This window comes from Pseudonaja textilis, chromosome 2 (genome assembly GCF_049901715.1).
Source record: "Pseudonaja textilis isolate UNSWEBS1 chromosome 2, rPseTex1.2, whole genome shotgun sequence".
Classification (NCBI taxonomy): domain Eukaryota; kingdom Metazoa; phylum Chordata; class Lepidosauria; order Squamata; family Elapidae; genus Pseudonaja; species Pseudonaja textilis.
The window spans coordinates 138133773-138159225 of record NC_141991.1 but is presented as its reverse complement, the minus strand read 5'-3'; the positions used below and the strand labels follow the sequence as shown (position 1 = coordinate 138159225).

The 25453-nt window shown below is 38.6% G+C and overlaps 1 protein-coding gene across 3 annotated transcripts in view; it reads left to right on the top strand.

Annotated features, from left to right (window-relative positions):
- LRP1 (LDL receptor related protein 1) overlaps positions 1-25453 on the top strand; it is a 311480-nt gene that overhangs the window by 109265 nt on the left and 176762 nt on the right. For all 3 annotated transcript variants that reach the window (XM_087925459.1, XM_026713764.2, XM_026713763.2), the window contains 3 exons: positions 10610-10729; positions 13290-13418; positions 14295-14558. In XM_087925459.1, the coding sequence (XP_087781585.1) occupies positions 10610-10729; positions 13290-13418; positions 14295-14558 (513 nt within the window). The remainder of the gene's footprint in view (positions 1-10609; positions 10730-13289; positions 13419-14294; positions 14559-25453) is intronic.

Sequence of the window (25453 nt, the reverse complement as noted above, 5' to 3'; positions counted from 1 at the left end):
AACCAGGGCAGGCAGGGTCATGCAGACTGGCCTCTGGGGCTTCCTAGCCACCATACAGTTGTGTTGACAACTTCATGAAGCTCCAGTCTGAGGTCCTTCCCTGTGGTGGAGCCTGTGGACAGTTGCTTATACAGCTGTGAATGCAGTGCTTGTAACTTGCATGGAAAAGATGAAAGCAATCAAAGGCTGTTCTGGGGAGAGGCTGGATGGGCTCAGTATCCATCAGCAACCTCTGTAGTTATCCAGCCATCCCTTCTACTGGAATGTGGATGCTCAGCAAATAGAAAATTCCTAAGTGTGTTTGCTTAAAGCTTATATAAAAGCCCTCCTGCCATTGTCAATGAGGATAAGTCAGAACAACTCTTTTCTAAACAGCTGTGGCGATGGCCTAAGTTTAATAAATGTTGTTTATTGTGTGTAATTCCATTAGTGTAGAGTGAATGGAAGAGCAATTCTGCTGGCTGCTGCCCAAAAAAATTCTGGGGAGGGGGAAGTGATTTGTCCAGTTCTGATTTTTTGAACATTTCCTCTTTTTTTAAAAATGTAGCTTTCTGTTTTTACAAGCCAACAGCAAAATTGATTTAGTATGTCTGTGTGCTTGTGTATACATTATAAGTTCATCCACTTTTTCTGCCAATTGGTGCTCACAGTGGCCTAGTTAATTTTACCATCATCACCATTCACCACCACGCACTAATCATGCCAACCGTCCCTGTCCTATTGGTTTTTATTTTTCTTATAAGTATCTATCTCATGTATTCAAAACTATATTTATTCTTATACCTGCATCTTGTAAGCGATTGACAAATCAAATAAATACTAAAAAATACTAAAAGAGTAATCTCATCAGATAGATAGGCTGAGACTGAGTGATTGACTCAGAAACATTCAGCAAGTTTCCAGGCGTAATGGAAGTTTAAGAGTATTTATGAAATGAAATATATATTTTGTTTCAATGCAGAAAGCAAACTAGCAGATTATGAAAGTTCTGCTGAGACATTTGGGAGAGACAAAACCCGGAGGCATTTCCTCCAAGCTTTATGTCCAATATCTTCTAAATAAACTAGAGGATTGGGAGGAAGCAACAGCTTTTTTCCATATGAAATAGGCAGGATTTCAACATAAAGGTCATCGCATCCTAAATCACTGAAAGTTTTGATTCAGAAGTATACCAATGAATTAAAAAAAAACACAACAACTTTAATGAGATGTATTGATCTCGTCTCTGCTTTGATTCAGTAAATAGACCCTGGTCATGAGAGAAATGCAAAGAAAAGATATTGAGACATATTGCCTCGAGCCAATAATCAGACTCAGTACAGATATTATGGCCAGAGTGACAGCCTTACAAGGTACAACTGACAAAGAAATCAATACATATTATATCAGAACTACTTTTATTGTAACAAAATCTTCCAAATCTGAATATGGTTCTGCCTCCCTTGCTTTATTTTTTGTTGACTAGGGCAGGTCTTGTTTGAGGCATTTTCTCATCCTATATTCATGCTCAAGCCTCTCTTATCATTGCCTTGGTAGCAGCTCTTCTTCCTGTCTTTTAAAGTCCCTTCCTATACCCTCTACACAGAATGCGAGGAGCCTCCCAAGGATCTTCATCAGATGTTATACCATTGGAGAAAAGTGTTAAACAAGGTTGTCCACATGCCTTCTTAAAATTAATTTTTATATTTATGACATTATGGCAACTACAGAATCACCATGTTTTCCCCCTCTCCCTCCTTACATTGGTGGATATAATAGACCAGTCCTAATGTTTGATGCTAACATGGTTCTTATCTCCTGAACTGAGATTGACCTTAAAAAGATCGTTGACCAAACTAACCAACTATTTTGTGTGTGTGTGTGTGTGTGTGTGTGTGTGTGTGTGTGTGTGTAGGCAGTGACTTTTGACAGAGGAAATACCAGACATAAATGGTCAATCAATGCACATCACAAAGAGGAATTCTACGTTTACACATTTTTCACTAATCCTTTGGATGGAAAATATACATATTCAGTGCTCATACACAGTAGGGTTTATTCTCAGGTTTTTCTACTCAGGAAGGCAGTTAGGAATGCCTCCATTCAATACATTTCATGTTTGGATAAAAGATCAGATGTTATACAGGGTGAGATGTCACTGCTATATTGGAAATAGCCTATAACAATTTCCTAAGGAAGGAATTCATAAGGAAGAGCAGTGTTGGCTCAGTGGTAAGAATGCAGTATTGCAGTCTAACTCTGCCCACAGTCTGGAGTTTGATCCTGACCAGCTCAAGGTTGACTCAGCCTTCCATCCGTCTGCCATCAACATATATAACATCAGAATCCCAGATTGTTGGGGGCAATATGCTGACATTGCAATCCATCCAGAGAGTGTTGTAAAGAACTGTGGAGTGATATATAAGTCTTAAGTGCTATTGCTGGTGCTATTTGGATGTTCTTCAGAGCATCCCTGTAACTTGCTTTAAGATGAAAGTGGAGGTATCTTCAATCTTTGTTTCCTTGAACTGCTAATACTACAAGAAATGAGAAAATTCTCCAGCATCTCAGGCTTCCAAATTTTTTTGAGGGAGTTGCTTATGGAGATCCTACTATAAAATAGTCTTTAAATTTTTCACATATGTTACCACGCTTATAAGATTCTTCAATCTTATGGACTGTGCTGAAATGAGTAAACTGACATTTGAAATTAGAGAACAAGAAGATAAGCAATTTTATATGATATGGGATTTGTTTTATCAATGGTTGGATAAAAAGGCATGCTAATATAATAGACTACATAATTTTGTGATAGAAATCTAATAGATTGATATAAAACATAATATAGATATATATAACCGCTGGTTGAAAGTATAACAAACATTTTAAAATAAAACTTGGAACATCTCATATAAAATGGTGGAATAAATAGTTTAGTCATGGATGATTAATAACTGATAAATATATAAACATATGTTAATTTGACAATGTGAAGACTGATATAAATTGTGAGTAAATGACTACAAAAGTATAGCACAAAAGATACATAACCAACTGACACGCTGTATGTATATAAAATGGAAGAGGATTTTATGTTTTTGTATGCGTATGTTTGTGTTTAAAAATAAAAAACTTTATTTAAAAAAAAAAGATTCTTCAATTTTGGCTTTTCCATACTTTTCCACATTTTTGATTTAGAATAACCACATTTAAACCATATAAGTAACAAATCCAGCTGAGTGTCTATGGACATTCTCAGTCATCCGGGTGTCCCAAAAGTGCTTTTTTCCAAAAAGCAACTGGACTTTTTTGGTTTCTTTTTTTTCTTTCAAAGTGTTTCGCTTCTCAACCAATAACTGAAGAAGCTTCTTGGATGAGAAATGAAACTATTTCAAAGGGGGGAAAAAACAAAAACAAGATCCAGCTGTCTTTTGAAAAAAAGCACTTTTGGGAAATCCAGCTGAACTTCTTTCTATGACTATGAACCAAAACAATGAAGATACACATTTCAGTTCAGTATGGACCACCCAAAGCCAATGGTTTGGTATGTTGCTTTTAGGTGTAAAGGCATGCGTTTTGATTTTTAACTTTTAAATATGTCACTGATATATTACTATTTTAAAAGTATAGGTTGTGTATTTGATTGCATTCTTTGACTTTTGTATATCACACAGTCTTCATAAATATCTATGGAGACTTTTTGGACAATAACTGGTATAGAAATAAATTATATCACCCTATAAAGAGGCATACATTTAAGAGAAAGACATAATTGGAGCAAAGGAATCAAACTTGGATGTATGTGAACAAAGTATTCCTGTTTGCAGCAAAAACCAGCTGAGTTGATTGGCTTATTCCAAGTGATGACATATGGCCTCTTTTGCCATTGCTCTCCAGAAGAGAGCAGTTTTTCAATTTAAAAAAGTCATTTAATGCATGCATGCTGGGCTATTTTTTTTTTAAGGAAAGCGGCTTATTTGAAGCATATACAAAACAAAAAAAAAGCTAAATTAGTGTTTGATTCATTGCATGTCTGGCATTCTAAACAAGGATCCCAGCTTTGAAAATTAGGCATAATAAATCTTGTTCTGTTGTGCATCTGCACAGACCATAGGAATGTGTGCTATGCTTGTAGAATTGCTTTTAACATCTTTCAAATGTTCATTATTTCATTTTAACAATAACTGATATAGGGTTTGATCTGTATTGAGAACATAGGCTGTGAGACATTCTCTTGATGAAGCTTGTAAAGGAGGAATGAAGTATCAGAAAATGGGTGAAGTTCCAGGGAATACATTTTTTATTTAAAAAAGGTCTCAAACAAGGAATGGAAGTTTGCAATAAGAGTACATGTTTCACCCCTGTACAAGCAGCTTCAAGGATTGTTGGTCAAGTGTATGTATGTGCAAATAAATCGGGTTTTTTTCCGTCCTTGGAGACTTCTGTTTATTTGTATGTTTTATTTAAGGGCATTTCAGATGATGATTATTATATAAGGATCATTTCATATGATGTTAATGTGGGAGTGCTTAACATCTTAACATCTTAAGTGCTGAGTATATAGGAGCCATGGTGGCGCAGTGATTAGAATGCAGTATTGCAGGCAAACTGTACTCACAGTCAGAAGTTTGATCTTGACCAGCTCAGGGTTGACTTAGTCTTCCATCTTTCCGAGGTCTGTAAAATGTGGACCCAGATTTTGGGGGCAATATGTTGGCATTGTCAACTGCTTAGAGAGTGCTATAAAGCATTATGAACTGGCACAGAAGTCTTAAATGCTATTGCCATTGCTATAAAGAACAGCATCTAAGTCAGGGATTCCCAACCCCCCGTTTTGTGGACCGGCATCAGGCCTCAGTATGCCGGAAACTAGGCCGCACAAACAAGCAAAGCCCTATCTGTGGGGTATAGGCAGCAAGCGAAACCACACCCACTCTGGTCTGCGGAAAAACCTCTTTCCATGGCACCGGTCCAGGGCGCCCAAAAGGTTGCGGGCCTCTGATCTAAGTGACTTGCTGCAACAAGTATAGAAGAGAGAAAAGCAGGCAAAACATTCAGGGTTAGATATTGTAAATAAACTGGCAGATTGACTATTGATGAGATACTTTAGGGGAGCAGACCTCTCAACAGTTTCAGGCATGCCAGTGGGGAGGGCCTTAATTATATAATCCTGTCTTCATGCAACTGAATAGCCCTTTTTCCCAATTTCATGCCCTCTGGAATTCCTAGCCAGGATAGCCACAGAAAAGCTTTGGATCCAGTTATTGCACATCACTATTTGTTAGCCACAAATGCCACAGTCTAAGTCTGCTTCTATTTGTTAATCAGAGTTAGGCAAGCTTATCTTATTGCTGTTCATTTGAACATGTTCTCAGCAATTTGGTACATTTCCTCTTCCTTTATGTTGTGAATTGAATGGTGTCATTATGTCACAAGTATTGGTGTGGCTGGGAACTATGAGATAGGCATTTCCCAGATAATTAAAAGCAGGGGTGGGATTCAATTTTTTAGCAACCGGTTCTGTGGGCATGGCTTAGGTGGTAAGCGTGGCTTGATGGTCATGTGACTGGGTGGACATGGCTTGGTAGTCATGTTACTGGCTTGTTGCGGCCAACTCAACATCACTCACATCGAGGCACGCATCTCCTCACCTGGCCTCTCATGACTGTGGGGATGCTGCAACAGTCGTAAGTGTGAAAAATGGTCATAAGTCACTTTTTTCAGTGCCATTGTAACTTTGAATGGTCACTCCACACAAGCAAAGTACCAGCAAAGGAGGGGAAAAACTCCAGAGATGTTCCAGAGACAGGAAGTCTAGTCCTGCCAAGAATGTAATAAGGATTAATGGAGAGGCAGTTTCTGTAAGCAACACCAGAATGTTTCCTTCCTGCCTTCCTTATAGGATTAGGCCAGTAATTTCTTCTAACAAGCGGTTCTCCAAAATGCTTAGAATGTTACCAACCAGTTCTAGCGAACAGGTGTGAACTGGTAGAATCCCACCCCTGATTAAAAGGCCATTTAGCCAAGTATTCAGACAGTGCTGAGATTGACTGGGAAGTTAAGTATACTTATGTTGGCTTTCAGAATCTTCTTGAAAGCTGAGATTATAGAAATTGATTGGACTTGAAGGCCTTGCATTTAATAGCCTGTGGCTATAATAATATTGTATTTAGTATTAATATGTTCTTAGTTTATTATTAGTTGTTATTTAGTTTATTAATATGTACTGTATTAAGACAGTACTCATAGTGGATTTTGGAGATATAACGTAGAAGTCCAAGAAAGAAAAAGTAAGTCCTGCTAAACTGGGAGACTTGGAATTTAGTAGTAAAAGCAAAACTTATTCAAAAGAGGATATAGCAGTCTTTTCTTAGTATTGGCTACAGCAAAGCTCACATAAATAGGACTTAAAGCTTGCCCTTTGCCTGTATACTTTTTGCTGTTTTGGGAAGTGTCACACAATCTTGCCCAAGGAGTTAGGAAACTTGCTGACCATTTAAGAAGTTGGTTTGATGCTGTTGTATCTTCTTACCTGCCACAGGACTTTAAAGTAAACATGTGAAGATCCCTTTGAATTGAAGACAGAAAGATATCTTCAATACAGAGAGGTGAACTCAATATACTTTAGGCACTGCAAATTTAAATAGAGTAAAACTCATGCAAGGGATTAGGCTATGTACTTTGCCATCCTGGTATAATCCTTTTCTTCTTTTGATCTAGGACAGGAAAGCATGCTAGGTATCTCAACTTGTATTCTCTTGAACACGAATAGAAAACATCCATATGACTAGGAGCTTTGTCTTTTCTAATCTAATAAATAATAATACTTGCATTCAAGTATAGTGTCCTGGCATCATTCCTGTTCAGGGTGCAGGCTCAGTTGCAGATTTAGAAGGTGGCATGAGAATTGTATAGGTAGGACTGTCAAGCACATACTAATTTTTTTTAATGCATGTTCATGGGCAGTGGGTTGCTTTTAGTTCAGTTCACAAAAAAACAAAACAAAACAAAACAGAACTTCTGCATATCCAGTTTATTTTGGGTGCACTTCAGAATCTTATGGTTGACCATTGATATCAAATTAGGTCATACTTATTTAATCTAGGGTGGGCAGTCTTGATTCCCAGTGTTTCTTTAGTAGACTTTAAATACTCCATGATTGATCTGCTTAAATTCAGCAATAGATTCTGAACAGTTTGGAACCTCTACCCTAACTTACCTTATCTTAGCAATAGCAATAGTACTCAGACTTAAAGGATGGTCTTTCTGAAGAGTCATTGGACATCTTTTAAGCACGATGTAGCCCCTAATAATTCAAAGATTGCTGTCCTCAGCTTCAGCCCCATGTTGTTTGAGAATATATAATCCTGAACTGCCAGAGAATAGACCTGGGCTTTCGATCTGCGGAAAAAAAATGACATACATCTTCTCATTTTCCTCTGCATTTTATTTGTATCTTTTTGACTTTGTGCTATTATATTCTGGAAGAAGGAATAACACTTACATACTTTGGAGAAATCTCCACATTTTATGTGAACTCTCCTTAATTGTCTTTGGCAGAATCCAGAATTGTTATGGATTCTTGGACAATAGAAAGGAAAGACCAGTTTGGAGAGTTCATTATTGGTCCCACTTCATCTCCTCTTTGTGCTAGGGGAACACCAGACAGATGGAAACATATATTACAGTCATTTAGTAGCAATTAACCACAAAAGCCAGACACATCAAGGGCAACCTTACTGTAGTCATTGCCTCCTTCAAATGCCCCTTTGGCTGATATTCAAGATTTTCTGATCTCAGCATTCTAGATGAGGATTCATTGTTGGGAGGTTATGAAATCACCGCATTGCTCAAAAAGACACATTACTGAGGGTGTTTCAAAAGCCGTATTTTTTTTGAAGCCCTATCTTGGTACAACTCTTCACAATTATAGTGTTGGGTAACCCTGAGAAGTAGGAAATTTCCCTGAGAAATGCTAAAAGGGAATATGTAATCATCCCATGGCTGATAGTGTTAGGATGAAATGTACTGATAATACAATGTTAATTTTAGTACTGTGACTGGAATGCCTCAGAGTTGAATGTCAAAATGAACGAGTAATGAAATATCTAAATAAATGAAGAATGTTCATACATAGAAGAGGGCCAAATTGGAAAATATGGATAATCTGATAAAAATATTAGCACTAACCAATATTAATTTTATTGGAAAACCCAGAATGGCATAGAAAACTAGTGTTGGACTGATTATTTCACTGCCTGATTGCTTAATCTTCATCAGTCAGAGGTGGGCTGCTTAAAGAGTGAGCCAAAGTTGTTTGGATCTATAGAACTTGTGGACTCCTGCTTCAGTTAATATCCTGGTGACTTTCTTAATTAATCTGTTTTAAAAAGTATAAATGTAAGAAATGCAGATAAGTCAGTAGTACAAGAATTTACATAAAGACTCCATAGCAAATAGAAAGCATAATTGCATTATTTTTGAATAAGAATGATTGAAATGAAGAATGATGTAGCTGAAATGTATGGACACAAATTGGCATGGCAATCGAATCTAAATTACTTTATGTGCTCCATAGAAGCCAGGCTTTTCCTGAATACTTCATTGTACAATGCACAACAAGTCATAGAAGGGGTCTTCCATCCAGCTGTGTTACTTTGTGCATTTCTCTCATTTTTCAGTCATCAGAAAAATGTGCTGCTGTAATTTGTGGTACTCTGGTGGCTGAACTGAAATTTGCCTTAGTAATAAGACTTGTGAGTTGCCCTTTTCTTAGAGTTTTGCTAGAGATAATTCTAGCATAGGAATTTCTTTGGCTTTGCTAGCTAGTTGGTCTTCTGGAAAACTAGTAGACCTGTATCCAGAAGAGTCCAGCTGACAAGCCAGTGAGGGTAGATGATGACTGCAGAGTGATGATGCATTGAGAATGTTCCCTCCTGTTTCATTCTAGTTATCTTCCACTCCACTATCTTGTTATCTGGACTGTCTTTGGATAGAAGTTTACTAGTGCTTCAATCACCTGGTTAGGAAAGGGACTCTGATATAACTCCTGTTAATTTCAGGCTGTTTCCAAATATTCAAGCTGGATGGCAATGCTGATAGCAAATGTTTGCAATCAGTTGCACCCGGAGATACCCCATGGCGTGCACCGCAGGTGTCAAAATTGATTGTGTTATGTCATGTATTGTGACTTTTTTTGGCCTTTGTGGAATGGAGTGGGCATGGCTACGCGTGACCCATCTGGCCTGTAGGCCACCAGTTTGACAGGCCTGGCGTGTACAAAATGGTACAAGAAGAGGCAAAATGACACTAGTTCCTCCTCCAAAAGTTAAAATGAAAGAAAGCATGAAGATTAAAAACCCCTTGTAAGGAGAAGTAATAGTAAACCTTTAATCCACTTAGATGAGACAGAAACTGCACTCTTTTCTAGTTTAAATTAATCAATGCCTTTTTTAAAAAAAAGAGCTCACAGGTTGATTGTTTTTTTTAAGAATATTAAATGAATCTGTTGTTTCTCCAGAAGACCAGCTGTATCAATGTTTATAAGGAACCCATGTAATGCCTGAAGAATGAATGAGCCAAGTGTAGGTCAGGCATTATATGAACACACATCTCTGCAGAAACCAGGTGTGTTGTTTCTCCTCTAGCCCAAGCCAAATGGCCATGCTGGGCAATGACCAGCAACCAGAGGGGAGAGGGCATGGCAGCACGAGCTTCAACAATTCATACGAGCTTGGCAGGCATATTCTCTAAAAACAATAAGATGTTTTTGTGTCAGAATTAGCAGAACTTTAAGATGAACCTGAAGAGGTTTTACAGTAGCTTGGAGTTTCTTGTAGAACTTCTCTGGTTGCAAATATTAATACAAAAGAGGAATGGATTTATAATACTACCAGTTAAAGAGTTAAGTTTGCTTAACTTAGGACCTCTCATGGACTATAAATGCTAACATGCTTGTGAAGAAGGCACAGAAGAGGCTGTACTTCCTGCAAATGCTCAGGAAGATAAATCTATCTCAGCATCTACCGCAGCACCGTTGAGAGTGTCCTGACGTGTACGGCATTCTTGCATGGCATGGGAGCAGCTCTGAACCAGACAAAAAAGCTCTACAGAGAATCATTAAAACTGCCCAAAATATCATTGGGCTCCAGCTACCAGCCCTGGATGACATCTTTGGACCTCGCTGTTTGAAGAAGTCGCACAACATTCTCAGAGACTCTTCCCATCCTGCTTATAATCTTTGTGAACTGTTGCCTTCTGGCAGAAGATACAGAACAATTAAACTTCAGACCACACGTTTTCCGAACAGTTTTTATCCCAGAGCTATAATTGCATCTAACAATGAACTTAAGGACTACCATCAGTGAGCTGTTGGACAGTATTACTTGGTCTGTTGTGTGCATGCTTGTGTGTTTTTAGGGGGCGGGGAATTTTGGCTGATGGACGTGTGCTTGGGGATTGTCGTGTGTGTGCTTGTTGGGTCTGGTCTCTGGGTGTTATGTGAATTTCATTGTATGTGTATACATACAATGACAATAAATTATTATTGTTGTTATTTGTTGAAAAACTGCAGTATTAATTTCCTTCTATATCTCTAACCATAACTATTACCACTTCTCCTCCTTTTTAGAGCTCCTGGCAAATTGTTCAAGTATGGGCTGCCAACACCATTGTGTCCCAACTCTGGATGGACCAGTATGCTATTGTAACAGTTCCTCCCAGGTAGATGAAGATGGGAAAAGTTGCAAAGGTAGGTGAAAAATGAACAAATAGGCTACATTTACTGGGTTTCCTTAAACTTCATTCATAAACTCTCCCTCCTTCTTTCATGGGTGAGAACAATTATAAATTATTTGTTGCAACTTCTAAGGTGCTTATTCAGATTTTTTTTTTCCCTATCACAACTCATCTTGACAAATGTGAGATGCAATTGATTTCTGTGGAAGAAATAGTGAACTGAAGATGTTCCACAAAAAGCACAGCTGATGACCGTGGCGGAAGGAAGAGCCAGCAAGTACACCGCCTCTTCAGTAATTCCTCTCTGGATAAGGAGAGCACTTCAGATTGCCCACAACTGCTCCACATAGTTGCCTTTTGAGAAGATATTGTGAGATAGCAGTCTCCATTAGGTTTAGAGCTCTCAAACTATAGTTGACATGGTTTGGAACAGCCTTGGGTTCACATACTTCCTTTTCTAATCACTTTGGGTAATTGCTTGTTAACTGCTTTTCAGCTAGGAATCTTTGGGTTGTCTGGTTTTACAGCACTGGGTGAATTTCCTCCAGTTCTTAGCAAAATAAACTACATTTAAAGTCTCATTTTTTTTAAATGAAAAGCAAAAGGGTGATCAAAATTTTGATATTAGAAAGTTATAAATGTACTAAGAGGACAGATAATTTTGAAATAAAATTTTGGAATTAATTATAAATAATCATTTCCATGGGAAAATGCTTTTGTTTTGAATTGCTAAAAAATGACATAATAAAATAAGACTTTAAAAATAGGACACTAGAGAGAACTAGAAGGAATTAAAAATAACAGTTAAAGGAGAAGATCACTCAAAGTCAACTTGCAACAGAATACTTCAATATTGGACACACTAAAGGATATTTGTTAACATTGGACCCAAAAGTTAATTTTAAAAGTATTTATCTTTGTAGACTATGTTTAAAAATGTTTTGGAAGAAGAACAAGATTTATCTGACAAGGATAAAACTGATTATAAAGTGGATTTAAAAATGACAAGATGGAAGAAAGAAAGGACCTTTAAAGGTGACCTTTAAAGCAGGGGTCCCCAACCACCGGTCCCCAGAACAATTTCTACCGGGTCGCTGGTTTGCTGGGTGCCGCCATCTTGTTTTGATGAAAAAGTGCTTCCGGTGAGCTTTTCCGGGTAGAAAGTGGCATTTGGGTGCTGAAAGAATCCTCGCGCCTTAGTTTCATCGGGGGGGTGGTGGTGGTGGCTTCGAACAAAACTAAGGCGTGAGGATTCTTTCAGCACGCATGGCAAGGCGAGCCGAGCGACTGTCCCGAAGCCGTCGCGAAGCCCATCGACACAAGTACAAAGGAGGAGTTGAAGGTGGCGGGGAGAAGCGGGGGACGGCTGGCTGGCCGGTCGCTCGGCTTGCCTTGCCATGCGTGCTGATGCCGGTACCGGGCCGCGGATGGTTTTGTGATGCTGGTACCGGGCCGTGGCATAAAAAGGTTGGGGACCACTGCTTTAAAGCACCTTGAATTGCACACAGAAGGGAATGGGGAACCAGTGCACCTCACACAATAGAATATAGCAAAGTGCTAGTAGTTAGGCTTATATTCTGCTTCATAGTACTTTATAATAATCTCTAGGAGGATTATAGTGTCAGCATATTGTCCCTGTTTTACCGGTCCCCATTTTACCTTTCTTAGAAGGATGGAACGCTGAGCCAACCTTGAGTTAGTCACGATCGAGCTCCTGGCTATGGGCACAGTCAGTTTGCAATACTGCATTCTAACAATTGTCCCACCATGGCTCCTACATTATATCAAGATATAACATGGGTGAATGTATGAACACCTAATATAACCACTGCATTCTGGACTAGTTGTAACTTTCAATGGGTCTTCAAAGACAGCCTATGTAAAGGGCATTGCAGTAAACCAATTAGGAGGTGACCAAGGCACGAATAACCATGAGCGAGACCTCTCAGTCCAAGAAAGGTCACAGTTGGCACACAAGGCAAATTGATGCAAACCAAACTTCCTGCCCCCCCCTTCCCCCCTTCCCCCCCCGCCCAATCTGCCATGAAACTTTTGACTCCAGGGGAACCTCAAATTGCATACCAGCTCAGCCAGTGGAATGCAACACCATGTATATTCAAGGATGACAAGTGGCTGTTGCTGTAAGCCCAGGAGTTGATACTGGCAGCCCTGTGGGCCAGATGCATCACGCACAGGCCATGCCCACCCCAGCTTCATGAAAGGGGAAAACATCACAAAACATCACATGATGGCAACGTGACGTAGCAAGTTTGACACCTGTGCTGTAGGGGAATTTGAGTAAGGTGTGTGTGTGTGCCATCTTGATATTCTGCAGAAAAGTTTGGATATAAATCCAACAGGCAAAGCCTACTACTACTATTATTCAGCATTTTTACTTTGAATTTCTCGTCCTCTTGGCACTTTTGTTGTTTGGTTTTTTTTGGTTTTTTTTAATTCTTTGTATAAGATGCTTTGGATTAAATGATGTTTAAATTGTAGTAAATACGGTAACTAAAATAAGTATTCCTCCCCTGACTTTCTTTAATTGTCCTTTTTTTGCCTCTTTCCAACAGATTTTGATGAGTGTTCTATTTACGGTACCTGTAGCCAAACCTGCACTAACCATGATGGCTCCTACACGTGCAGTTGCGTTGAGGGATATCTGCTCCAGCCTGATCACAAATCTTGCAAAGCCAAGAATGGTACATAATTTCTTTTTATTCCTGGTTGAATATCTTGTAGGCCATGGCTGCCACTTTATTTTTTAAGTGCTGAAGCTCCATTTGATAGCTCAGTTTGTCACCAATATAATATACGTATGTCTGATGAAAACACAGCTATTTTTTAAATTGGTTTCTGTAGCAAAAATTACAATTTTTTTAAAAAAAATTCAGAAACTTTGAAAATGTTAACATGAAATGCTCTATACTGCTAAAATCTTGAATTTTGCTCCCTTGAATGAAGTTGATTTGCTAGTAATTTGTTGTTTTTATAAAAAGCACAAGTAGCAATAGCAATTGCACTTAGACTTATATACTGCTTCATAATGCTTTCCAGCCTTCTCTAAGCAGTTTACAGAATCAGCATATGGCCCCCAACAATTTTGGGTCCTCGTTTTACCCACCTCGGAAGGCTGGAAGGCTGAATCAACCTTGAGCCTGGTGGGGTTTGAACTGCCAAATTGTAGTCAGCTGTCAGTCAGCAGAAGTAGCCTGCAGTACTGCATTCTAACCACTGTACCACCGAGGCCCAAAGTACCCAATTTGCGCTTCTTTTGCATTCTTTTGTGCATTCTTTTTCATTTGTGATAGGAAGCATATCACCGTGAGAATCTGTTCCTGTCACGGCAGATTTTTTTTCTTATCTCCCTTGCTTAAAATTAAAAGTCTCTGCATAGATTTTGTTGGTCTTCTTTTATGTTACTGAAAAGAGCTTATCCTATACACATTGCTGGTCTTTGTTACTTTGAGGTTTCTTTTGCAAGCACATTTGGGAAGTTTAGCCTCTCTGTCTCTTTGAAGAAAGATGTGACCTTCCCTTTGACCATCCTTCTCCATTGGATGTTCTTTTGTTCTCAGAACCAGTAGAACGACCACCCATCCTACTCATTGCCAATTCTCAGAACATCATGGCTACCTACCTGAATGGTGGGTCTGTCTCTAACATCAGCCCAACTAGCACCAAGCAAACAACTGCCATGGATTTCAACTACGTAGAAGACACAGTCTGCTGGGTTCATGTTGGTGACAGTTCCCCCCAGACGGTTCTCAAATGTGCCAAAATCCCTAATCTCAAAGGGTTTATTGAGGAATGGACTATCAACATCTCTCTCAACTTGCATCGTAAGTAGCTTTTTATTCTATTTCAATATCACCAAATAAAATTACAGTTTGTTCTTATGGAGAAATATATCTGATGCTTAAAGTACAAAGGGCTGGTTGACTTTAAAGAAAGAGATAATATGGTTGATTTTAAAAAAAATCTGGTTGTGTGTGTGTGTAATAGTTGTTGGTTTGTGCCAGTTGTGGTAGATATGGCTGTGGAAGAAAAATATTTTGGATATAGTAATCCCACAGCATCCTTTTACCTGCTCCTGATCTTCCTACAGAAACCCTTCTTCTCACTCTTTCTATTGCTGGATAGACCTGGAGAGGGATCTCTTAGCAAATTCACTCTCTGTCAATCTCCATCTGGGGATAGGGAGCACCACAGAATCCTATGGCTCCTGCACCACCTGACAAATAAGCATAGGATTGTATTTCCCTGGTTGACAAAATTTTTGATATTTATTTTATCACAAACTAAAATGAATCAGAGAAGCAAAAGAGGAAGCAATTGGGAAATAGCTGTTCAAAGATCTCAAGTTATTATCATATTTATGTTTTATAATGAAGAAATAACCCCTGATTGGAAAACAGTCAACAGAGGATGAATGTTCTTAATCTTTTTATCTTATCAAAATGTGCTGGCCTTTATTTTTAATCTAAAACTTGTGCCTGACTAAACTGCAGTGCAATATTTAGGCTGAGGATTAAGAGAATCTAAGTGGAGAACCAAGGAAATAACTGTAGCAGAGTGGACTCTCCATCATAATTTTTAATCTAGAGCTGGGATTAGGGAATTGTAGATCTTCACAGGTCTAACTTGGTGAAAATAACTACCAGTTCAACCTCTCAATCATGTCTGAGTAAATTTACTTGTGCTCCCAGTCTCATTTGCTGAGTCAAGGATATAATATGGTCTGGGATATAAAAGGACACATTTTTAGATTATTATTTTGTTAAAAGGTAAAAATAAGAGATGAACCTGAAGAGAATATCTAGTAGAATTGAAAAGAAATATAAACCGATTTTCAGAGTAAATATACTCTGAATGAGACCTTCCTAAATGTATGTAGGAGAAGATCACTCAGTGGCCCAGTATAAAAAAAAGCTGACAAAAAAAAATTACCAGGTGGTCCCCAGCCCTTTTGGCTTGGTGGACCAGTGGAGGTGGTGTTGGCATGGAGAAGGGGAGGAAAGAGGGGAAGGTTTCACGTGTGCGGTTTTCGCAAATGGACCTTTGACTCTCTCAAAGTAGCTAGGCCTGGTTCCCAATGGGCTGTGGCCCAGTACTGGGCAACAGACCAGGGTTGAGGAACCCTATCCTATATTGTATCTCCAGGGATTGGATTGAATCTTTGGATTCTTCATTTTATTCATTTTTTTTAGTTTAGTTGTTATTTTTAGTCATTGGTAGTATTTTTTCTTGAAAAGGATGTGCACAGATTTGATGGTCCCTAAAAATGAACCAACAAGGCCTCCATATCTTTTTTGATAGTTCTGATTTGTGTAGACCATAAGTGGATACCAATCTGTACTCTGAATGTGGTATGTTTACTTGCTTAGGACTGTAATGCCCTGCAATTTAAATCCATTTAAGAATGGGTAAAAAATATAAGTGTTGAGCCACTGCTGATGCCTGAAATTTCTTTTTGCAGTTATTGCATTGGGAAGTGAAATTTTTGGGTCAAGGCAACTTTCTTATACCACATTCAGAAAAACTCACAGCATCCTATAATTTATCCTTAAAAAAATGTTGTTGGATAGAAAAAGAAGCAAGGGACAGAAGATTAAAATAGGTTCTTAAAGGAATAGATAGAGCCTAATTTGGTCTTGGTTTTTAAATGGAGTTTGACATGTGATACACTGTGCCTTCTTTTGACAATGCATCTTTTTTGTCTGAAGTTCTCAAATACGTGAGGTTTGGGGGATACTTGGACAGTTCCTAAGCCCCAGGTGGAAAAGAAGCCAAGTTAAGATTTTTTATTTTTTGGATGAGCCAAGATCCTGATAGATTGATTGTTTCTTGGGTAGAGACACTCTCTGATCCATATTTAAAATGCAATTGCACTCTCATTGCTTTATTGTCACATTGTGCTAGGAAGTCAGTGGCCTACAAGAATTGATGGTAAAGTTATTCCTCCTAAACCCATCCACAGAAAAAATATACCCGCAGAACTGTTCACCTATTCTAATGCTGTGGTCTGTATTAGTGTCTCATGCCCCATCTGGCATCTAATCCAGCAATGTTCTATGTGTATTCCATACAAGGAAATTTATCACACTTAGATTAAACTAGTTTATCTTGCCCACCTCTTAATAGTAGAATAGTTTAGGAATGTGGCCAAATTTCAGAAAAAAATTGGAAAACACTGCCTAAATTGTTGGTCAGTTGTTTTCAGACTGACCAAAAATTTAGGCAGTGTTTTCCAATTTTTTTCAGGGAAATCCATGGCAAAGCTAAGACCTTAATTTTCTGAATTATTCTTCATATACATGATTTCAAAATAGAAGTGATGTACTTTTTCATTGTGTTGCAATACTCTCACTCTTCCTCTAGTGACCTTCCCGTCCATTTCTGTTTAGCCTCTCCCCCGTCCCCAGGAAATTGTGTAAGAGACATCCCTTATTGATGTTCAGTTTGCTCAAGTGACATCCTTGTATTGTTTTTGCTTATTACTTAGTTTAGTGTTGAATAAACTTTGGCAAAACTGACTCTCTTTCTCAACTTGGAAGTAGTGATTGAAAAATAAAAGCTCAGGCAATTTGGAAATCAGGATGATTCATGTAGAATAAAACATGCAGATTGTGGTTGTGTCTTTTCATCTCAGATGCTGTAAGGAAATATTGCTAATTATTTGTGGCTTGGTCTTTTTCATAGCAGGCAGGCAGGCAAGGAAGGAGCCTTAACAAAAGAGGAATCTCTGCTATTGCCAATAGCTATGGCTTAAGTAGACCAGACATTGAATTCTGTGTGTGCTGCTCTCTTCACCTTCTTCCATTCACTTCTGTAGCTTAGCTTTGTGGGGATAGAAACTGAAGGCCACGTGGGTTACTTTCCAGAGGTTATATCTCTACCACTCACTCAGTTTCTGTGGTGGGCTTTCTGTCAGATGAGAGACCGCCTGGGAATCTGTTCTTGTAAATGGGATAGATCTTGGGTCCAGCCCAGCAAGATCCGTGTTTTAATGCCTGTGGAGTTTCTGCAGAAATTTGTCAGTATGCTTGTATTCTAAGGACTCTGTATTGATTTATGTTAACACAATTTGCCCTTTCCTAGTTCCTGCTTTGAAAAATCTCCTTGGATTTGTTTCTTCAAATGAAACAGACATGGCAGTTTAAAGTTATCAAACTATTACATTGGGCTGTGAATATGCCCCTTGGTTCTTTAGATATTGTACCATTTTAAGAATTGGTAGCAAGTTTTCAGGTTTATTCTTCAATTTTAGAAGAAATAGGAAATATACCCATCTCTCCCTCCAACAGCTGTCTCCTCATTCTTCTGCCAAGCAAAAATAATCTGGATCCTTTAAATCTGAAAGAAGAGATGGAAATGACATAATTCTAGTTCCTTGAGCTGGTTAGTCCCAAAATATTGTAAAAGGTCATTGAATTATAATAATAAGTTGCAGATGACCAGAATAAATACAGATATGTCCTTGAGGCAATTAACATTTGTTCTGTGTGCGATATCAACAGGATATTGGCTGTGCTGAGCTGTTGAGCAATATCTCTGAGCAATATCTCAATATCTTGAGATATTGAAAGGGTAGGCTGAGTGTTTAAGAGAACAGCTACAAGCATGCTTCCTGATTGAGGAATTACTAGTTATTTTCTTATTTATTTGGAATAGCTAACTGCTAATTGATGTCAAAGAGGAACAGAGAATTTGGGTGGGGAAAACATGTATGGGTCTTCCCAAAATTTCATCTGTTTCTACACTCTGTTCCTGAACTGTTACGTCATAGCAGAACCCTAAGCGGAAAGGCTGCAGGAGCTTTAGATGTCAGTCTTTGCAATTCATTTGTGACATTGTAGAAGGAAATGCAGTTGGAGGAACATGTAAACGCTAAGCTTTTTTTCGTGTTTTAAAGAATAATATAAGATGTTCCATGATTATCTCTACTTGAGTGATACCGAGCTCCATCTTCACAATCTTTATTCCTTGAAGTAATGGTTCAAATGTCCCTTCGTTCTTGAAAAAAGGACAAAGACAGAACAGCAACATCTGGATGAGAGGGAGCATATTATGGAATAGAATGGGTAGAAACAGAGAGAAAGAAATGCAGATTTTTTTTTATACTATCTGATCGCTTTTTTATTCATGTTTGGAAGCTGTTTTAAAATGTCCCAAGAATTGGTGTTTTTAGTGAGCTGTTGTAGCAAATAAAGAAAACGGGTAGCTAGTGTAGCTGAGGCCCTGATCAAAAGCCATCAAGTGTCATCATTTTGTTGTAGAATCTGGCTTATTTTTTGTTACAGTATTTCACTTGAGCAGGTCATATTCCATCTATGCCTGGGTGTCTGACTTTGGCAATGTTAAGATTTGTGGATTTCAACTCCCAGAATTCTAAGTGATAAAAGCAGCAGTGCTGTCACTTAAATACCAGAGAAAAGTGACGTAGCCAGAAATCAATCTAAGTAATCGAAACGACGTTTTTATCTAGAGTATATGTTGAATCTTCCTTTTTGATTGGAAAAGCAAATTCTGTAATACAGTTTTGAGAAATAGGTTCAAAAAACAGCTTTGCTGTGTTGCACACATGCATCACTATGCTTAGGAAAGCTGTGAGGACTCTTCAGGCCTCGGCAAATCAAACACCCTGTATGAGTGAACACATCTGCCTTTGCTTTGTGAAGCCTGTAAGAATAAAAATGCCAGTGAGCTCAGGCATTTCTGTAGCAATCACAATGGTCTAAGCGCTTCAACATTAAACTCTACAATGTGAGAATTATTTGCTTTCTTGTTTCAAGACCAGCCAGTTTCTTCTGAGATAATGAGCGGACTGATTTGTGACAGCACCTATATGTATCCCTGTGAAATGACTAGTCAAGGCTAGTAGCTAGCTAGTAGTTGCTTCCACAGTTAACCCTGCCATACAGCAAGTTTGCACCGTCAGTGCATTGCATATTTTCGATATTTTAGCTCTTTTACTAAAATAAACCACCCTGTGTAGGACCAAAGTGATTTTTTGCTTTGGTTCTTATCTCATCCTTTTTTATTAGTAAGTGTGATATGATTGTTGTATCTATAGGCCTTAGCCAAATTAAACCCCTAAACTACCCCATTTAGCAAGTCTTGGCTTGGTTGAAATCAACACCATTTTTCCTATATCGTGTGTGTGTGTGTGTGTGTGTGTGTGTGTGTGTGTGTGTGTGTGCGTTGTGTGTTAGATACTGTAAGATGACAAGTGTGATGGCCTGTTTCAGTATATCCAAGATTACTTCAAGCAGGTAGGGCTTTTATCACAACATTGCGTCCTTGTTCTTTTAGATTTTAACATCCTGTTCATGGCTGATGCTCAGCAACACTGGGGGTGACAGTGAGTTGGTTTATAGGCAATGCTAAATGTGCACTGAAGTTTTTAATAAAGGAAAAAGGAACTACAGGAAACCACAATTTTCCAACTAGGAAATGATAAATGCTTTGGTAACAAGTAAATTTGGCTAATGTAACTACCAGGCATTATGCTAACATTTTGTCTTTTTACATTTCCATGTTATTACCCAACCCATGTGTGCTTCCAGAAATTTGTCCACCCATTGCTTGTACTCAAAAACTCCCCTTACAGATTTATAGCTTGAATTCTCCACCTGTAAAATTCAAATCCTGCCTGTGAAAGTACTCTGGGTCTCCTGCTTAAATTGATAGGGTGGGTTGTGACTGAGATATAGTTGCTGGTCCAAAGTCACCTGGTGATAATAAGCCGTGTGGCTGAAAGAGCTTCACCCTGATGACTCTGGTTCTAACCTCACACTCTAAGTTAGTATAAGGAAATCCTAGACAATCAAGGGAAATTAAAAAGTAGGCAGGAATTGAAGGAGAAGGGAATATCTATAGATTGGTGGCCTTACCTGCAACTACAATCCAGATATACCTGGCCATTTTATTAACATCCATTGTATTGGGGTAGATCAATGCTTTCATGGTGATAGCCAACTTGGGATTTTCAAATAGTGTTTTTTCTTTATTTTTCTCCAAGTTTGTATCAAAGTGTCCCTTATTTTGTATCTATAAAAATATAGATGCAATTCCCCCCCCCGCCCCCGCCCCCGGAGGATTGGCTTTTATAGCAGTCCATTGCTACTAATATTTATTTATTAAAACTGGGCAGAGTAAGCAGTTACTATGCAACTGGAAAGCAAGCCAGATTTCACTGGAATAATTTTATATACTAATTAGACAGTTGGTTACATAGGCTATTTTCTAAAAATAGAAAAAAATATTCCCAGGGCAGGAAGATATAATTTGGCTGTAGTCTTCCTTTATTTTTACCCTATTATTTGGGAATTAGGAAAGGTGTTTTTTTGCTGCTGTTCTGTTCCTTTACTCAGACCACAGATTTTTTAAAAATGTGAATATTTTAGTGGAATTAACAATAATAGCACCAATTATTTCCTTAATCCTATTTCTTTAAATAAAGCTTGCTTGATACATATACCTAACAACTGTGAATTATGAGATGTGCCGGGGTGGGGTGGGGGAGGCATTTGGGAGAAATCCACCTTTTTCAAAATTAAATCTATGCTGGTGTGATGACCAGTAGTCTCTCAAAATTACCCAAAACATAAAACATACATTAAAATCTGATAATGCCTTCAACTTAACTTCACTGTTTTATTAGGCACAGTTTAAAGTCACAAAAATAAACAATGAGGCAAAAGGAAATCAAAACAAACTGCATTGACAAGAGTTCCGAAGCAAGCCAAGATAATTAATCATACATTCCAGGAAGATAACTGAGGAGAGTCCATGGGAAGAATGGCAACAAAGATAAACCTCTTTCAAAGGAAACACTAAACTTTGACTCCAGCAATTCTGACTACGCAGTTGCAAACTTATATACATAGCTCCCAGCTGCAAGCCACGAGGAGGATCATGGTAATCTCCTCCTGAGTAGACCTCGCTTTTCCCTGATCCTCTCCTTCCTGCGTGCCCTAGGATGGATAGGGATGGGCCTGGATCCTCCTCTGATTGCTCAGCCGGCCTCTGCCCTTCCCCAGCCTCTTCCACCACCTCTGGAGCCACACTCCCACTCCCTGTTGGCTGTTCCTCCTCTTCCTCAGAGTCAGTCTCCACCAGGGGCATGACAGCTGGTAACCAGCAGTTCTTCAGAGTTTTGAAAGATCTCCTTAAATGTTTTAGGGAATTGATGTTCTTTGATTGAAGCTCTTTGTCTGAGCTATCCATCCATTCCTAAACCTTGCTCTCTGATGGAAGAGATTTATAATAAATTTTCAAAATTACTTGCTTTTTCTGAACTATTACAAAAAAATTTGTTAAAAAAATCTGGAATATCATTGGCAAAGACCCTCCAGGTTTTGGATTAAAATGGAAGATTACACTTGCCAGCAGAAAGTTAAGGGTCCCTGGCTCAGGGCTGACTAATCCATACAGTAAAACCTTGCTTGTTTTCCAGTTGTACCCAAGTGGTTTCTTTTCACGGTTTGCATCTTTATACATAAACTGCCTTAACATATTTTTTTTCCTTCTGGGAATCCTAAGCTTCGTTCTTAATGCATGAAACATATTTTCATTAAAAGGCATGGAGAATTGCTAAATGATGTTCAGTTTTCCTTCTTGGCCTCTCATAGCTTGGTATTCTAGCATTTTATACCATTTACTATTGTCTGTTGCTGCTGTTTTATGGATAACTTTTTTTTCCACTAGCTATTTGGAACCATTTTATCTTGCCTTTGGATTTATTTCAGGAATGTACAGTAGATATTTGGTCCATATGCTGCTACTCTCTTCTTTTTGTCTTTCTGCATCAGGCTTGCTGAATGCTTTTGCTTTATTTGTGGAGAATGGATTTTAAAATGATGTATATTTACTTTCCTAGTCCCAAGGTCATGTTGGCAGTCTGGCTTTCTCTAAGTAGAAGTGGGCTTCCGAGGCAGAGCAGAGGGTAATGAGAGGAATAAACTCTTTGGACTCATCTTCAATCATAGATTGAGAGAATGTGGTGGACAGAATATATATTGATTTAGCTAAGAATTTTATCAAACATCCCCATGCATTATGAATGCTTTAATTTAGATTCATGAGAATGGAGTTGAACTTGATTTCCAATTTTGTATTTCAGTGGCTGGGTAAACACCCCCAAATATCACAACATTTCTTCCTAAAATATTGCATCTGCCCTTATATGCTAAGGAAAGAATTAATAAAATGGATATTACCTGTGGTTATTTGGGAGCTTAGTTTGCTGATCTTTCATTTCCCTAGATCAGATAGGAAAGCTCACACCAAAAAAAAAGAAAGAAAGAAAGAAAGTTTCCCTTTCCAGTATATGGTTTAAACTAGTTTTATTTCCATTTCCGGTTCAATCTACGAGAAGCTGTTGGCGGTTCCCCACTTGAGGGAGGGGAGAAGAGGGCACCAGGGTTCATTGATAGTTTCAGAATGTGGAGTGCCTTCTCTGCAGTGACCCAAAAAAGTTGAAATTCGTGAGACCAAGAAAATGTTGTTCTTCATCTTTCTTTTGGGTGAAGTAGCAAATTAAAGAAAACCTTTATATTGTACATTAACATAGCCGCTCCTAAATGGATGCATTCCAGTGCTAGTTTGGGATTTGGTGAGTCCCAAACCATATTTGAATATTAAAAAAATCCATCAAAGCTTTAACATTATATTACCTTAAACACATAATTTTGAGACAGAACATATTATTTCATGTTTTATGGAAATAGGTTAAAATCCAGGGACCCACCTAGTGGCTTGCTAACACCATCACAACTCTGGTCTGTTAGAGATGCTAGAAACTATCTTCGAAACTCTGGTTCTGTTCCTTCTTGTTGGACTGTTGGATTTTGCTCCCCATCGGTTGCCTCTTTTCTTGGGTAGTAAATACATCATTGTTCAATATCAATTGAACCAGCCACGGCATCTCCATTTGCTTAAGGTGAGAAACGGATTTCTCCAAATGATACATACGGAGTATAGGCTTGAGTTGACTAGGAGCCAGTGAATCTCTTTGGAAACCGAGACCTTGAGATTCTAACAGAGAATTATTACCTCCTCAAACTGTATTTCACAATTCTTGGGGTAAAGTCACGCCAAAAACTGATACAAAATCAATATAGATTTAAATTTGTAAATACAATTTTCCTGAAATTACTACAGATAGTCCTCGCTTAATAATCGGTTGCTTAGTGACTGTTTGAAGTTACAAGGGACCTCCCCAAATCTATTTAGGATCTGATTCTGGAGTACCGATGGTCGCACACTCTATGATCACATGATTGTGTTTTGGGCACCTTGTCAACTGCCTTGCATTTACGACCACTCACAGCAGTGGTACTGAACAACAACAGTAGAGTGGTGCATCATGTGTCTGCTTCTTAACTCAGTCAAAGTTAAGAACTCAATAGAGCTGGAAGGGACCTTGGAGGTCTTCTAGTCCAGCCTCCTGGACTAGAGCTCAAGTAGGAACCCCTATATCATTTCAGAAAAGTGACTGTCTTCTTAAAAAATGAAGCAATGACAATTTCTTAAGGGAAGCTGTTCCATTGGTTAATTGTCCTTACCGTTAGAAAGTTTCTTAATTCCAGGTTGCTTCTCTCCTTGATTAGTTTCCATCCATTGTTTCTTGTCCTGCCTTCTGCCTTTGGAAAATAAGTTGGACCACCCCCCTCTCCTCTTTGTGGCAGTCCCTCAAATACTGGAATACTGCTATCATGTCCCCCCTAGTCCTTTTTTTCTCTAGACTAGCCAAGCACAAATCCTGCAACTGTTCTTCATATGTTTTAGTCTCCAGGCCTTTAATCATCTTAGTTGCCCTTTGCACTTTTTCCAAAGTCTCAACATCTTTTTTTGTATTGTGTGACCGAAACAGGATTCAGTATTCTCGGTGTGGCCTTACTAAGGCTTTATAAAGCGGTACTAATATACTTCACATGATTTTGATTCTATGCCTCTGTTTGTACCACCAATGACTGTATAAACTCCATGCTTTAGAGGAGGATCTATAGCAGGGGATGGCAAGAAAATATAAATGCATTTATATTCAGTTGCACAGAAATAAGAAGGTGGAAGCACAACAGGTATATAGACTTATGTGCCCTCAAATATCAGCTTGGGACTTTTGTGAAAATAATGTGAACTATCAGATAGATTGCCCTGCTAGCCCCATATGTGAACATGTTCTTGCAGGCAGGATCCTGAGAACAAAAAATTTCACTTCCTGAACTCACAGAAGACATGAAAGACTAGCTCAGTTTTATTCATATTTTCTTTCAGAGTGAGCAAAGTGTGCACCATATGCCTAATAATGGCATACATTATTATTATTTTGGGGGGGAAATCCTGTCCCAGAATTATTATAATTAAGATGCGAACACCTTAGCTGGAGGAGAATCGGTGAAAAAAAACCCCTCCTCTTTCTTTGATAAGTAGTCTTGAAAATTTAGCAATATGGTTATATTTTATCTTGTTTATTTTTTACACATTGGCAAGATGCACTGCTCATTCAGTGAGTCTAATCCCCCTAATCTAGTTTCTGCATTTACCATGTGGTGGGATTCAAATTGTTTTACTACAGGTTTTGTGGGCAAGGCTTGGTGGGCGTGGCAGGGGAAGGATACTGCAAAATCTTCATTCCCACCCCTCTCCAGGGGAAGGATACTGTAAAATCTCCATTCCCTACCCACTCCAGGGGGACAGTTACTGCAAAATCCCATTCCCTCCCCATCCC